This window comes from Sarcophilus harrisii, chromosome 2 (assembly GCF_902635505.1).
Source record: "Sarcophilus harrisii chromosome 2, mSarHar1.11, whole genome shotgun sequence".
NCBI lineage: Eukaryota > Metazoa > Chordata > Mammalia > Dasyuromorphia > Dasyuridae > Sarcophilus > Sarcophilus harrisii.
Genome location: NC_045427.1, coordinates 9113583 through 9130347, shown reverse-complemented (window position 1 = coordinate 9130347; position 16765 = coordinate 9113583). Strand labels below are relative to the sequence as shown.

General features: G+C 53.1%; 1 protein-coding gene across 1 annotated transcript; it reads right to left on the bottom strand.

The window, feature by feature from the left end:
* Window positions 1-1618: 1618 nt before the first annotated feature.
* Window positions 1619-14778, bottom strand: MOB1A (MOB kinase activator 1A; the record flags this gene model as incomplete). Its single annotated transcript, XM_031949193.1, has 5 exons — window positions 1619-5391; window positions 6049-6212; window positions 7861-7994; window positions 9798-9891; window positions 14544-14778. Coding segments are annotated over 5 exons (705 nt in total), but the record flags the coding sequence as incomplete, so codon positions are not given.
* Window positions 14779-16765: the final 1987 nt, after the last annotated feature.

The window sequence follows — 16765 nt, the reverse complement described above, 5'->3', positions numbered from 1 at the left end:
TTGCCTCCCTGTGGCTTCCACCCATTTACCCTATTTTGGTTCTTTGCCAATGGAGAAGGAAAAGGCATCTTTCTTTCACCTGACCATCCTTCAAACCCTTGAAGGTTTCTCACATTTCCTCTGAGTTTTCTCTTCAAGCTCCCTCCCCGAAACGCTAATTCCTTCAACTAATCCTATTAAAGTGATGCTTCTGGTCCTCTCACTATCTTGGCAATGCTTCGGTTAATTAATGTCTACTAAAATAGGATGCTCAGACCTGGACAGAATCTTACCTCCTTTATAAAATTTTAATGCACTAACCCAGTGTGAAAGGCATTTTCCTTCTTGGTATTACTACAGCAATTATGGTCTCTGGCATTCAAATTCCGTTGTAATCTAGCTCTGGACCTCTGTTAGCAGATTTTTCTCTCTCCCCCTCACACATTCCGCATTCTTGTCATGATCAACCAGCAACTTGTGGAGTTCTACACATAGTCCATCACCCCCTTTCTCGCCAAATGTTCTCCCTTTGTCCATACTTCACTCTCTTGGGACCCCAGATCTACTTGAACTAGCCTGAGTGCTTCTTCCTACATGAGGCCTTATTGTTATGGCCTGAAATTGCTTTGAATATATTTGATTTTTATTTATTTGACCACAGGAATGTGGATTTAGATCAAGAAGAGAATTTCAGAAGCCTTCTAGTCCAACCCCTTTGCTTTACAGACCAGGAAATTGAGGGTTAGGCTTGAGCGACTTGTCCCAAATCACATTTTTACTACGTGGCAGAAACAGGATTTGAACTTATATGCTTTGACTAAATCATGCATTCTTCCAACTGTACTGCTTCCCTGTCCTCAACCCAAAACTCATTTTAAATTTTCACGTTTTCTCTCATCTGCCACCCAGTCGGGCTCTTTTTCCTGTCGCCGCCAATATTCTGCACAGCTGTGTTTTCCTTCACCAGAAGCTTCGGATCTCCTGTTTCATCTTGACCGATCACAAAATCGCCTGCAAGATTTTTAAGCATCCCTCTGGGACCCCAGCCGACGCTGCTCTCCCTCAAGCGTCCGGACCCATCACAGACCCTGCTCCCGAGAGGCCAGTTAGGTTGCGAGCAGGAAACACCACAGAGGACGTCCCTGAGGTCAGCTGTGATTAAGAACAAATTTCCCAAGGGCTGCATTTGTGGCTCGGATTCCTGAGGCGACAAATGGTCTCGCAAGTAGGATGTTCTCTCTAGTCCCGTCACTGAACTGCATCCTTGGTTCATTTAAGGACCATCAATTCAGCCTCTTCATCAACTGGACAAACACTTGCACTATTTGTGTGTGGGGGCTCCCTCTGGTGGCACAAACTGAGAATACAGTTTCATAAGCATGAGAGGAGTAAGTGCAATGGAGTATATCGATGGTCTGGATTAGATCTGCTGGTTCCACTGGTTGGACAAATGCATCCATGAGCCCACACCCATGGCGTTCCAGCACGGAGGTCCGGTCAGACTTGGTGCTGTTGGCCGGAGGTTTTGTGACCCCCAAACACACCGGGGGACAAAGAAATCCAGGTTGTTCTCACTGTCAGTCACAGCTTTGAGAATCTACCGTTTCCCCACACACCTAGAGATGAGACCGAGTCATCGTTTTCTTTCCACATGCTTTATTCTAGTGAAAATAAAGTTACAAAAGTCGATACAAAACACTCTTTTAAAAAGTTGAAGAAACTTACTGAAGGAAAAAGTCACTAAAGCTTCTGGAATTGATGTAAAAAATCATTATAAAAACTTTCTGGGTCATAACCAAGGTTAACTTAGGCAGACGACTTCCAAAAGCGGCGGTTTATCTGTAAGAGGGGTGATAACGGGCCACCGCCAGTTCTCACTCACAGAGCTCTCCAGAGAGAGAATTTGGTATTAACAGAAAAGAGCCAAGAGCGTCTCGGGTGCAAGGTCTTCAACTGATTAGCCCTCGGACACACCATTGGCTACAGAATTTTCTGGAAATGACACTGGAAATCAAAATGAGATTTCATCCTATGCAAGCTTCTCCTGTTCTAATTCACACCCTTCTCCCCAGAGGTCGTCCTGATAAAAACAAGGGTAGAAAAAATGTGACCTGCTCCGCTTTTCTGTTAGGAGGCTAAAAGCAAATCCATCCACTGAAAGGACACCAGAGAATGAGGTGAGGGGCTCTCGGGTCACTCTAGCCTTGGTTCCTGCCTGTGTAAAACGAGTATGGTGGACAAGGAGACCACAGAACCTTCCAGATGGACGGGGCCCTGGGGTCATCCAGTCTGACATTGCCCAACAGGAAATCTTCTGTACAATAAGAACAAACAGTGATTTCCAGGTAGGGCTGAGAAACCCATTAAGCCTCTGGAGAAAGGACTGGAACCTTTTCCAGCTCTCTGATTAGTAGGTGCTGTTTCTTTTGTCTTAGGAAATCACACCTGTCTGGTATCTGGGCCAATCCTGAATCAGAAAGAGAGGGAGGGAGGAAAAGAAGGGAGGAAGGAAGGGAAGGAGGGAGGAAAGAGATTCAGTGGAGGGCCTGGGAGAGAGTGGCTTTAAAAGGTAAGGGAAAGGCAGGAGAGTGCACCTTTTTCATACCCTGGCATCCGTGGGCAGAGGAGTCAAGCTCCCTTTTTCCTTCACTGCCCAATACTAGGTGTGACCTTACAGGCTGGCCTGGGAACTGACCTCAACCATCACATAAAAGGTCCCTAATGCCTTCTATCAAGGACCCCTTCTCTATAACATGGACCTAAATGCATAAAATATGTAGAATAAAAGGCAACCATAAAGCAACTGAAACAGATAAAGATGGCGAGTTTGCGGCCCCCAGCCGGGTCCGGAGCCCCAGCACTGGTCCCTCTGACTTGAAATCTGAGGATTAGCAGCGGGGAGAATTGTGGCGCGGTCCCAGAGCCCCAGGTTGTTTCTGGGCTGGCCCTGGAGCCCTGTGTGACCTCGGGCACATCCCGTGCCTCCCTGTGCCTTTAAAAAGTGGGGCGGCACTTCTGGGCCTCTGATCCACAGAGGCCCGCCTGGATGAAGGCTAAAGGCTCAGGCAGCTCAGCCACACTGCTGGCCCCTGGGGAGGCAAGGATTTCCTATGTATTTTAATATAAAACTAGAAAGCGGGGATGCCAGGCAGCAGCGGGGGGTCCGCTCCTCCCCTGCAGAGCTGGAGCCCGAGCCACAGACCCTTCTTCCCCTTGTTCTGGGACTGTTTGGTCAGACTATCTGCCCCCCTCCTCACCTGCAGAGCTCCCCTACCAGTGACAGAGGCAGGAAGACCGAGGAAGACCCTTCCAAGGAAAAGAAGCCAACCCGGATCACGGGGCTTCTGTGTTGGTGGGATTTACAATGTGCTTTTAATGTTCACATTCAGGATTCAGCCAACACAGTCCCAGAAGACTCTGCAAGAAGGGGACTGAGCAACGGTGAGACCCTGGGCACAGAGGGGAACGAGGGCTCTCGGGGGGGCCGTGGCACTGGGACGCGGGAAATGAGCCAAGAACCAGAACCAGGGCTGATCCCTTGGCAAAACCCAGTGAGGATGGGGGGAGGAAGGCTCTTTGAGCTCTGGTAGATGGCGGGCCTCCCCAACCGGCTTTGGTCAAAGGGGCACGGTTTGTCTGTGAGGCTTAACAAGTTTCTAAGTGAGTTCAGGCCCAGGGCCAGTTCCACTGCATGGTACCAACAGGTGGGGCCCAACCAAGAAGAAGATCAGGCGCCATTTTTCTCACTTTTGGCACATGTCTTCAAGGGGCCTCTTCAAACCCAGGGCCTGTCTGCTTAGGGGAGGCCAGTCAGTCAAGGAGGCCGGTCCAACCCCTGGCCTCCGCCTTGTTACACACTTAAAGCTAAACAGGCCCAGAGGAAGCAGCAGATCAGAGGATCCGAAGGAAAGCTGTCCAGCCCAATCCCCCCATTTTACAGATGGGCAAACTGAAGTCACTGATGTGCCCGAGGTCACACGGGCCGTCCCTGTCAGAGGGGGTGTCTCTTGTCTGAGCCCTGCGAACGCCGCCCTGAAGCCAATCCCATCGGTTCCAAAGCCAGGGCTTCTCTCATAAGCCAAGATTATTTCCTCTCTTAGGAACCAACTAAAAAAGACATTTCCCCCCCAAAAAACAATACGTTTGCCCAGAGGGATGGGACACAACAACACACTAGTCACAAAAGGAAATGCTTTTTTCCCAGGGTCCAAGGCCTTCTGCCCCACATAGGCCCAGGCTTGGAGTCCCCAGTCCTGGGGCTTTTCCAGCCTATGCTAATGGCCTCCTTAAGGCAGTTAAGGTTCAAAGTGCACAGAGAAAAACACCAGAACAGACCCGAGGATGCTTGTGACAAGAGTCCAGACAGAACTAAATGCGCCATGAGAGGGTCTCTCCCCACCAGCATTTCTAATGTTGTGGAGAATGAAAAAACAAAACGGCCGGAGTGAGAGTGGCTTTGGGACCGGGTCTGCATGCGGAGCACCTCTGCTTTGCAAAACAAATGACCCCCCCAACTTCCTAGAACCCTGAAGCTCATCAGGGAACCGGGCCCTTTCGCACCCTAGCGCCTATATTTGGAAATCCCGTTAGGGATCATTTAGGGAAAACAAGAAAAGCACCAAGCTCCCTCCCTGGGGGGAGGAAATCCAAGTCCTGCCTTGGATAGAATTTCCTTTGGTTTCTGAGAAGCCCGCGCAGTGAGCTGGCCCAGGAGGGCGGCCTCTCCCACCCCCGCAAGAATACAGACCCTCTTCTCCCCCACCCCCCAAAAAGTGCCCCCGGAACTTTGAGAAGACCTAGTAGAACCATCAAACCGCCCTTCTGTCTTTTTTAAGGAGACCAGGAGTCCCTCGGGCACCCGAAGACTGAGCTCTGGGCAAGCTGCTCTGAGTCTCCTGAGGATGGGCGGGAAGTCTCAGATCCCAGCCCACCCCCCTCAGCATTTCCAATACTGTAAAAAACAACAGAAGAAAGGGGGATGGGGACCGGCCAGGATCGGAATTCTGCTTAAAAAGAAAAACCCAGGAAGGACACTGGATCCCCAGGGAACAACGGCACAGCGGGCTGCAGGGGACTGAGAAGAAATGGCTGTGGTGAAGTACCCAGGCAGGCCCGGGAAGGGGCAGGAGGGCTCCGAGGGCCATCCCGGCTCAGGAAGGAAGGAGGGCTCCGGGGGCCGCCCGAGGCCCGGGTGCAGAAGCTTTGGCCAGTCTGGCTCCAGACGAAACAAAGGAGGGTCGGTCCCAGTAAGCACCCAGACTGACCAAGAGGAAGCGACCCCGATCAGGGGCGGGGCTGGGGGGGTCAGGCTGGGGGTCATCCTGCTGGGGCCACCTATCTGTCCTTGGAGCCGAGCTTCTCAATCAGCTCCTGAAGAGGGGCCAGCTCACGACGGTCGATCAGATTGAACTCCTGGAGGAGGAGAGGCCGGGGAGGGAAAGGGGGAAATGGGGTGGGAGAAGGAGAGGGGAAGGGAGAGAGGAGGAGGGGAGGAAAGAAGGGGGAGAGAGGAGAGCCACCGAATTAGTTTACAATTCAACCTTCTTATCAATCATTCCCTCCATGAACAAGCACTTATTAAGCACCATCTATGAGTTGTACACAGGAGGCGTCCAGGTCCTGGAGAGGTAGGTCATGGAGGTGCCATGAGGCGCCGGGAAGGTAATGTTAATCTCGAGTCCCAGAGTTCCACAGTTACCCCAAGCTCTCTGGGCCAGTCCGGGGCAGAAGTGGGACCGGACCCCAGGGCTTCTCTCGGGCCCTTCCCCTCCCCCTCCCTGGCCGCAGGTCAGAGCTTCCCCGCCAGAAGGGAGCGGAGGCCACAGGAAGCTCGCACTGACCAGGGGAGCCAGGCCCAGGCGAGGCTTTGCCTCCAGGGCCCTCCTGCTCCCTCCGCGCCTGGCACCGGGTGGGACAGAGCCCAGCGGCACCGGGGGCACTGAGATGCAGCTTAAGGCCCAGGCCAAGAAGCTTTCAGAGAAGGCGGAGGCCTGTTGCAGGGAAGGGGTTTCCTTCTCAGGGAGTTCCTTCCTGGCCCCCTCCCCCCCACCACGCCCCTCCCACCCCCACCTGCACGAAGAAGATGAAGTGCTTGAAGGAGGTGTTGAGGTGCGCCTCCTCCTGCAGCTGCATCACGGCGTCGAAGTGCTGGTAGTAGATGTGCGCGTAGACCCGGAACAGGCGCTTCAGGATGGTCTTGGCCACCGACATGAAGTTCTTGGGGAACGGGACCCCTGGGGGGGGGGGGGGGGGAAGAGATGCACTCAGCCAGTCTGTCCGAGGGCCCATAGATCACCCCCGCCCCCTGTGGGTGTGGCCCAGCCGTCTGTCCGTGGTTGGTCAATCATCCCAGCCCCTCCCCCCCCACCCCGTGTGGCTGTGACTGGGGCATTCATGCTGCCCTCCCTCCTCCCCCCACTGTCACTGCCCTGAGGGAGTTCCTTTGCCAAAGGCTTGGGGACCACCAAGACAGGAAGGGAGGAAGGCTGATGGAGAAGCCAAGGTCACGGAGCTTGTCAATGGCAGGTCAAGAAACAAGCACTTATTAAGCACCTACTTTTTACCACTAAGCCCGGCACCGTGCCAGACCGACTCCATTTAGCTCCCACCATAAGGGAGACTAATTCCACTCGGGGACGGGACAGCATCATGGAAAGAGACCGTCCCCGGGGATCTGGGCCATCATAACGATCGGGCGCAGCCCCTGAGAAGAGCTAAGGGGGCACCCCATTCTCCAGTCCTGGCGGGGGCGGGGAAGGGGATGGGACCTCGGGTACATTTGCTTCCAAACCACCCACGAGCAAATGCTTTGTGCTTGTTTCTCTCCCTTTTCTCAGTCTGTTGGACTGAAGGGTGGAACAAAGGTGAAAGAAAAACAAAAGCTTTTCATGTATTTTCAAAAAGACAAAACAACAACACAACTTTTTTTCAAAGAAAGAGACACTTTGAAAGCAGCCACCACTTTATCCTTTCCAGATCTGAGGGTGGAGCTGGGGATCCCAGGGAGCTCCTATGAGATGAAGGCCTTCCCGGGGCTCCTGGGAGGTTGAGCCGAGCCAGCAGAGCGACCAGCCGCAGTCTGCCTGAGGCTCCCTCCTTGCTGAGCGCTGCTAGGTAAACAGCCTAGGGTCTCCGGGCTAAGCCTCCCCACAGACTCACTACAACAAGCCCTTCTCAAGGATCTCCCGCTGGGAGGCAGTCAGTCAGTCAACAAGCATTTACTAAAATCCCTGGGCTCAAAGATCTAGCGGCCAAGAGAAGGATACTGAAGCGGACGATCTGGGAACAGGCTAGGAATAGTTTTCTATGGGACACGGGCCAAGATACCTGGGGGGCTTCACTGGGCTCACAGAAGGAGCTCTTAATTAACGTTGGCCAACTGAACTGGAAAGACTTCCAAGGTTACCGAGTCTGATCCCTCTCCTTTTATATTTGAAGAAATTGAGGTCTGCTTCATTTAAGGTCTTAAGGGGACTATTAACATAGCCAGGGGCTCAAAGCTAGGGATCCTTCCCCTTCCAAGCCCCCATGCTGCCACTCCAGGGTAAGGCCACCCCTTCTATCTTTGTCTTTTCCTATACCGAGCCAGCCAGCTACAAAGGAAGAGCTACAGACATATTGGCTGAACGTCCATAGCAGACACCACTAGGAAACGGGTTGTGGAAGGGGCAAAAAGTCATGCTGGAGAGGGAAAAAACTGGCTCTTAGGATCCATCTGCGAAGAGGCCATGAAGATGGACACAATGAGCTCCGGCTTGGGAAGCAGGAAGCCCTGGCTTCCAGACTCACCCTGAATATTTAGCTGTAACCATTTCACAGTGGCCAGACTGACTAGCCAGACTGACTGGAAAAGGTCACTGGGCTCTGCCGGAGCCCTCTTACCAATCTTGGAGGGGAAAAGCGTCTCGTCATCCAGCTGGTCCTGGACCCACGTCATCAGGTAGTCGATATATTTGGGTGCAGAACATTTAACTGGCTTCTTGATGTTGGTGCCATCAGCCCAGTGGTACTCGTATCTGCAGGAGAGAGGCTTCGGTTAGAAGGTGCAAGAGAACTGTTCCTTCCCAGTCAATTCGACTTAACTCCATTCAGCATTTATGAAACAACTACTATGTTTACAAAGACCCTTAAAAACAGAATTGGTCCCCATCTCTCAGGGAGCCCATGTTTAACAGTCTGAAAACTTGCCACGAGAACAGCACCAGAGGGGTCAAGTCAAGTAAGGAAAGAAGACCTGCCCCCATTGAGATGCCCCCAGCTGATGCTGGGACCAGGGACCTAGGATGCTGGAGCAGAATCCCGACACATCCAGCCTGCAGTGAGCCCAAAGATGACTCATTACCTCTCCCCTCCTCCTGTCCCCGTTACCAATGAGGTATCCCTATCCTCCAAAGTCCCCAGGTTTACAACCTTAAAGTCATCCTAGACTCATTCTCTTTCATCCCCTTTATCCAGGAGGGTGCCAAGGCCCATTGATTCCACCTCTGCCCAATCTCTGGTCAATTTCACATCAAAGGCATCTCTGGTCAATTTCACATCAAGAGCATCTCTGGTCAAACCCACCTCTGCCCCATCTCTGGTCAATTTCACATCAAAGGTATCTCTGGTCAATGTCACTTCTGCCCCATCTCTGGTCAATCTCACCTCTGCCCCACCTCTGGTAAATTTCACATCAAGGGCGTCTCTGGTCAATGTCACTTCTGCCCCATCTCTGGTCAATGTCACCTCTGTCCTATCTCTGGTCAATCTCTCCTCTGCCCCACCTCTGGTAAATTTCACATCAAGGGCATCTCTAGTCAAACCCAGCTCTGGTCAATTTCACATCAAGAGCATCTCTGGTCATTATCACCTCTGCCCCATCTCTGGTCAATCTCACTTCTGTCCCATCTCGAGTCAATTTCACATCAAGGGCGTCTCTGGTCAATGTCACCTCTGTCCCATCTCTGGTCAATGTCACCTCTGTCCTATCTCTGGTCAATCTCTCCTCTGCCCCACCTCTGGTAAATTTCACATCAAGGGCATCTCCGGTCAATATCACTTCTGGCCCATCTCTGGTCATTTCACTCCTTTAGCCTCTCTCGGATAACCCCCCCCCCCCTTTTTATACTGGTACAAACTCTCAATCCCTCACTATTGGACCACCACACTAGTTGCTAGGGGATCTGCCTGCCCAAGTCCCTTCCCACTCCAGTCCAACCTCTATTCAGTCACCAAAGAGATGTTCTGAAAGCACACGTCTGATCATATCACTCCAGGAGCTTCAAGATCGAATATAGGCTCCTGTGTCTGACATTCGAAGCCCTTCACAACCTGTCCCCTCGCACCTGTCCAGCCTCATTCTATGGGCTTCTGCTTCATGTAGTCTATGGAGGTCCAGCACATTGGCCTTCTTGCCACTCCTCCCACAGGATACTCCATTTCCCATCAGCACGCTTTTGCACACATGGTCCCCCCTGCCTGGAATGCAGCTTCTGCTCCCTTGTCCCCCTTAGATTTCCTAGTCTCTCCAAAGCTTGGCTTGAAAATAATAACGGTGCTTGTGGCATCCCTCCCTCCCCTTATTTATTGGGTATATATTTGCATCTGTACATGGTAGATTCCCCTAGAGAATGGAAGCTGACTGGGGCCAGAAGGCCTCATTTTGTCCTGTGTTCCTAGGGCCTGGCACATTTTCTTGGCATCAGTGGGTACATGAAATGCACTGAGAGGCTGCAGACATTTTTGAGCCCACAGGCCCAAAGAGGGTGGAACAAACGGGACCAGGTCTCTGTGGGCAAGGCTTGGGAGGCATCTGTAAGGCCCCGTGGAGCGCCTCTTACCTGGGGCCTGCAGACATCACCGGGCAGCTTGCTTCTGTGCAAAATTCAGTGATCGTCCCATAGAGCATGTTGATCTGGTTAAAAAAATCCACGGCTGTGAAGAAAGAACAAAAGTCCTGCATTAAATGGTGGTCGTGCTTCCTTAATTATCACCTGAGCAACTTGGAACAATTCACTTAATTGTTCTAAGCCTCAGTCTCCTCATCTGTCCAACAGAAATGACAAGGCTGTGACAAGGCAGGCCACCTGGCGTAGTGGATGAGAGCTGGCCCAGATCTGGGTTTGGTTCCTAACTGTGTGACCCTGAGCATGTCACCTGAGGGCCCCGCAGTCAGTATGTACGTGAGGCAGAACCTCCCCCCAGAGGCCAAGTTGATGATGCAGAGAGAGCACCGCACAAACCTGGAGGAGTTTCATAATGTCAGCAACATGATCACTGTTCCCAGAGATCCCTGCTTCGTCCCTTCCTTTCATCAACGAGCACCTATAAAGCACCTAATGTGTGTCATGGACTTTGCTAAATGCTGGAAATGTGACCAAAAAAAAAAAAAAGAAAAGAAAAAAAAAAAAGAAAGAAAGAAAGAAACAGTCCTTGCTCTCAATTTCCTAATCTGCAAGAGGAGGGAGGTGGGCTCGGTGACCTCTCAGCTCTAATTTCATAGCTTTATGTTCACTTACAACTACATTCGGATCTATCCAGAATAAAAACAAATCGAACCTCCTCAGATGACAGGCCCACAGAGGGGCCTCTACCGGGAACCGCCACAGAGAGGGATGGAGCGAGGGGTGTGTGGGGAACAACTCAGGGGGCTCCCGGCCCCCAGGGCCCAAGCACAAAGCCCAGGCCCGAGGACGGGAGCACTGAGCGGTGGGAAGGGAAGGCTCAGCCCCACAGGATGTGCTTCCAGCAAAACAAACAAAAAGTGGAGTAAACAAAGGGCCCTGGCGGCTGACTCAGGAAGGTCACCCCCGGGCTCCCGCACACGCAGCTCCTGGGGAGGAAACCCCCTCTCTGGGCAGGCGGCGGCTTCTCCACAAGAACCTCTTCATCCCAGTGAGCCCCGATCCGGCCTGGGTCACCCGGCCGGCACGTGTTTGAGGCAAGCCTCGAACCCAGCGCTTTTGGAACCAAAGGCTGGCTCCTGACCCAACATGTCTAACCCCTCTCCATCTCAGCATTAAAACAAACACCTTAAACAGAAATGACATTGGGTCGCTCAGCGTGACTCAGTGTCCCACAAAGAAGGACCTTCGGGGGCCAAAGTTGTCCCAAAGGGGAAAGCAGTAGCACAGAGGAGGACGGGAGGGCTCTTCCCCAGGAGGAGGGGGCTCCCCCAGGACTTATCAAAGAGCAGGGATGGGGCACTACAGCCGCTGACCCCCCGAGAACCCTGAGATCTGACGTCTCCCCAAAGCGGCTTGGAGAAGGTGTGTTCATCAGCCCCGTACCCTCCTGGCCACCTCCCACCTGACCCCTCAAGTGACCCCGGGGCAAGGCCCTCCCATCTGCCCCCCTTTGCCTTTGCCACCTTCACAGGGAGCCTTTCCTCTCCCCTCCCGCTAAGGGCCTTCCGGTCAGCCACAACCCCAACGCCCCTTTCTGGCTTCCTTCTGGCTCTGACGGAGGCTCTCATTCTCGGGGGGGAGCAAAATAGGGGCAGCATAAGTGGTGGGAAAACTGAGGCACCAAGGGAAAGGGCTTCAGAGAAGGGGAGATTCAGACAGTCAACAGCTGGGCCCAAGAAGAGGGCTCTCAGCTCAGCTTCCGCCAGCAGGACGGGCTCCTGCCCAACCCAGAGTGTCAGAGGCGCTGGCCTCCCTGGACCTCCCTGGGCTGAGGCCCCCAGGTTAGACTCCAAGAGGAGGTGGGAGAAGCAAGTCCAGACACAAACCCCAAAGGCTCCCAGGAGTCCTGAGGCTGGCTCAGGGGCAGCCTCCGCACGGGGCCGGGGATGCGGGCCTGGAACACGGGCCCCCCAAAAGGCTCAGGATGGATGGGGGAAGGGGGAGAGATTGGGGGCTCATGGGAGAAAACCCTGGAACCAAGAGGGGGATACTGGGAGAAGCAGAAAAAGGAAGTCCGCCCCCACCCCCCACAGGTGCGGACACACACACACACACGCACACTCACACTATCACAGTCACACACACGCTCACAAATAAAAATGTACAAGTGTCCAAAGTGACAAAGCCCAAGCAGGGTGAGGCTGGGTGCTCCTCCTCCACTCTTGGGGGCGGGGTCCGGATGTGACCCCTTCAGTCTGAGGTATCCATTGGTTTTGCTGATTTTTTTCCTCTTCCTCTTTTTCTCAAAAAAAAAAAAACCAAAACAACAAAAAAACTCTTTTCTCTGAGCCTCCTTTCTGCAAGGAGGGATGTTTGGGAAATACAGAAACAGGCGGTCAGGAAAGTGGCCCCAGGGAGCCAGAAGCCTCCTCCAGGCCCAGCGCCTGCCGTGACCGCCGAGGGAAGGCGGCACCTGGAAGTGGGTCCGGGTCAGCCCGGCCTGGGACCAAGGGCCGGGTCGTCTCCTGGGAGATGAGTTCCGGGCTCTCTGTCGGGGCGGGGGGCCGGGAAGCTGGGGAGACCGTGCAGAGGAAGGCCCAAGGTCTGGGGGAAGAGTTCAGAGGAAGGACAAGTGGGGTGTCCTGGCCCCCTGCCAAGAAGCCCAGGAGGGGCCGGATCTGTCCGGAAGGAGATTCTGCAGCCGCAAACAAACAGCAGGGAAGGGGAGGGAGTGGGGACCTGCCAAGTATCCCCGACCTCAGGGTCCAGCAGGCCGGGACTTCGGGCAGGGAAAGGCGGCCAGGGGCCCCGCTGACCTCAGACTGAGCCTGGCAGGCTCTGGGGATCGGGAGAACAGCCAGAGGGAGGGGGCCACGGGGCATCGGGGTCCCGGAGCCCCCAGATGAGGGGGCACCCCGGCCCGGGCAGGCTGGCCCCTCCTGGGCAGCTGAGCAGAGCCTGCCCAGGATCACGCTGCCAGGCTAGGGGTGCCCAAGCCCGGCACACAGCGGGGGCTCATCGTCCCCGGGAGGTCGGCACAGAGGCGGTCCCTCATTTTGTAGGAGAGCAAACCGGGGTTAGGGTCTGCCTGCCCAAGCTCCCTTCAAACACACAAAAATCCCCAACATCGGGGGCAGAGTCTCCCAGCTGTCCCAGAGGGTGCACAAAGGAGACTTGAGGCAGCCCTTGAAGAGCAGGCCGGGGTGTCCCGGGGGCCCTGCCCGAGCCCAGGCCCAGGAGTGATGCCCAGAGGGCGGGGCTGCTTCTGCCCAGGAGCGGCCATGGCCCATGGAGACGTGGGCAGCAGGGCCTGCGGACCAGGGGTGGGGGAGGGGCAGGGAGGGCCAGTGGCAGGGCCTGTAGAGGAAGGCCTGAGATGGGGAAGCCCGAGGCTTGGCCTGCTCCCTTTTTCAGAGCGGCCTCCAAGGGGCTCAGCAGAGGACCTGGCACACAACAGGCTCTTAATAGATGCTTGTTGAACTGAATTAGCCCAGAAGCACCTCCCATGGGGTACGGAGAGAAGGCTAAAAATCAGGCGATTTTTTTGCTAATGTTGACGAGGCTTTGTAGAGTCCCGGATCATGGGTCTGGAGGCCGAGGCCCCTCGCCGACTGGAGGCTGACCCAGCCTGGCCCTCCGGGGCCCCTCTCCACGCCCGGAGGGGACAGCACAGGCAGATGGGGCCCCCTGCCACTGCCGGCACAATTCCTGCAGACTCTTAAACACTCGAGAAGGCAGGGCTGGGGACGAGAGGAGGATGCACACCCGGCTGAGCAGAGCAGGAGGAACTCGGGCCCAGGCCCCCTGAGCTCCCGCCCCAGCTTTCCCTGTGGGGCTTTCCCACTCTACTCGCTGCTGAAGACAAGAGCCTTCCTGTTCTCATGATCTCCCCGGCTCTCCTCCCTCTCCGCTGAGTATCTTGCCTCCGAGCTGGCCCCCAAATGAAGGCTCTCCCCTCCCATCACTCCGGAGTCTCCCTGTGACAAGGGGACTGCCCCCGGGGACACCCTGGAGCTCATCCCTCCCACCTCCCCTAGCAGCTGTCTGCCCATTATCCCCAAGACAGCCCTCATCCTCGGCCTCCTGCCCGCTGGCTCCTTCCCAGCTGCCAATGAACTCGTCCTTGTCTCCCCATCTGTCCCAACCATCCGTGTGAGCTCCCCTTCCCTTCTAACCCGTCCCGTCTGGGCTTGCTGCTGCCTCCGCTTCTCCAGCTTCATCATCCAGCTGAAAGCTGCTTTCCCACCTTACTGACGCCCCCGGACATTTCATCAGCTGCCACGGATTTAATGACCATCTCTAGGCTGATGATTCTCAAGTTTACCCATCCAGTTCCAGCCTCTCTGATGTCTCATCTCCCTTTGGATGTCCAGCAGACATGTGGAATTTAATATGTCCAAAACCGAACTCGTTCTCTTTCTCCCTAAGCCATCCCTCATGTCACCGCTTCCCACCCCCCAGATCCAATATGGTTCCAAGGCTTATGGATTTCACCTCTGACCCACCTCTGGACATTTCACTTTTGCCCTACCCCTGGTCGATTTCACATCTGGTCAATTTCACCTTTGCCCCGACTGGCCATTTCACCCCGGTCAATTTCACATCTAGTTAATTTCACCTCTGCCTCTTCTGGCCATTTCACCCCTGGTCGATTTCTCCTCTGCCATTGGGTCTATCCTCATATACAGCTCCCAATGCCAAAGTTTCCCCATAAGCCCCCCACAGAGAGCAAGGACTTACTGTTAACAGCGATCCACTCGTTGAGGTCCTCGCCTTCGGGCAGCATGACGGCCTGCCGCAGGTTCCCGCTTCCCAGAGTGGCTTCGGCGTGCTTGAGGAGCTCATACTGATGGGAGCCTTCTGGAATGTTCTTCTTGGGCTTGAAGGTCTTGGAGGACCGGCTGCTACTGTAGGGGGAAAAGGGGAATATGTTGTCAATACCTCTGCAGGCTGGTATCCGTGTACAGGAAGTACTTCACACACAGTCAGGAAGTCAGGGAGTCAGGAAGACCCGTGTTCAAATCCAGCTCCAGATGTTAACTAGGGCGTAATCCTGGCCAAGTCACTTCACCTCTGCCCACTTCACTTTCCTCTTCCATAAAATGGGGACAATTACAGCATTGACACTGTATTTGTATCCTTGGGGAAGCACTAGCCCTGGGATCAGGAGGACCTGAGTTCAAATCCAGGATTAATCACTTAATACCTGTGTGACTTTGGTCAAGTCATTTAATTCCAATTGCCTCCAAAAACAAAATACTAGTCTCTTCCCTTCCTTCCTATGTCTCAGGCTATGGTAAAGAGCAAAAGAGATAATATTTGTAAAATATTCTGCAAATCTTAAACTGCTAAATAAGTGCTGACTACTATTATTGTGATTATTTTGATGATGAAACCATAGGACTGTAGATATAGAGCTCAAAGGGACAGCAAAGTTTATTCAGTCCAATCTTCTCATTTAAAAAAAGAGGAAATTGAGGCACATAAAGATTGTGATTAACTCAAAGATATACAGTTACTAAGTGTGGAGGTAGGATTTGAATCCAGGTCCTCTGATACCACATAGAAATAAAGCAGCTCTGTTCCTCTCGTCCCCTCCTCCCCTCTGTTTTTCTTTAGTTCTCTTTCTTCCTCACCCATTAGTTCCCATCCTTTTCTGTGGCTCCTACATGGAAAGGACTTGAAAAGCATTTTGCCAGACTAGATTTTGTTAAGAGAGACTTTTATGAGGGAGGAAAATAGTAGTGACAGTGATATGTTTTAAAAAAAAAAAAAAGCAAGAGAGGAAGTGAAACACTTAAAAACTCCAGAGACCATAGTTAGGCTTAGCCAGAACCGAGGTCATGCGGTTTCTTCCACTTTAGGCATAGTGAATACGAAAATGAACAAACCGCAGGTAGCAGGTTAGAGGTATCCTGGCCCACCTCCATTTTTTGATCTTTCTACATGATGACCATACTATCTGCTGGTGATTTTCTAGTTCCCAATTTTAAAAGTAAATCAAATAAATTAAACAATAAATGCTCACTGACTGATGTAACTTCTGGAAATCCAAAAAGGTTTCCCAGAAAAGGGAAGCAGGCCCCGAGCCTTGTTTGCACGAAAGGAACAGTGGAGGGGAGGAGGAAAAGCTCTGCATGTACTTAGGCCTTCTCTCCTGGAGCAGGATCTCAATCCACAGACATGCAGAGCTGGCTACATGCCCTATACTACAGGATCCAGAGACAAAGACGAAAATGGCCCCTGCCCTCAAGAAGCTTCCGTTTTGCGGAGTTTCCCCCACACTAGGACTGGCAGAGAAGCACGTGTGGCTGGAGAAGAGGACCAGAGAACGACACCTGAGAGTGCATCATCAGGAAGGAGAAGTGAGCCAATCACGAGCTGTGACCCTGAGTTTCTATGGGGGAAATTCCATGGGTAAGTGTATCTCCCCCACAAAGGAATGTAAGCTTAATATGCCTTATATACAGGAACTCGTTAAATGCTTATTAAATCATAATAGTGTTCTCAAACTCAGAGATGCAGTGCACAGAGCACTAACCTGAAATCTAATCCTGCCTGATGCTAACTGGATAGGTGGCCCTGTTATAAAAAATCTTTTCCTCAGTTTCCTCAACTGTAAAATGGGGCTAACAGTAGCCCCTCCCTCCCAAGGTTGCTGTGAGGGAAAATGAGGTATCGGTAAAGAGCTCTGCAATTAAATGTTATATAAATTCTAGCGAACCATCATCGTCATAATAACTTAATATTTATAACTTAGTGACTCCCGGTAGGCTGCCCAGGAAGGCCCCACCACCTCCTGGCTCCTTTCTTCCTAGAGCCTGTTCTCTTTTCCCACACGCACAGTCATCAAGTCACTGTCCTGGAGAGGAGGTGACCTCACAAAGGCAAGGAAGAAGGAGCGACAACTCTTTTATCAGCCAGGGAGGTGAATATAAGGACAAAAACAAGCAGGGAGATCA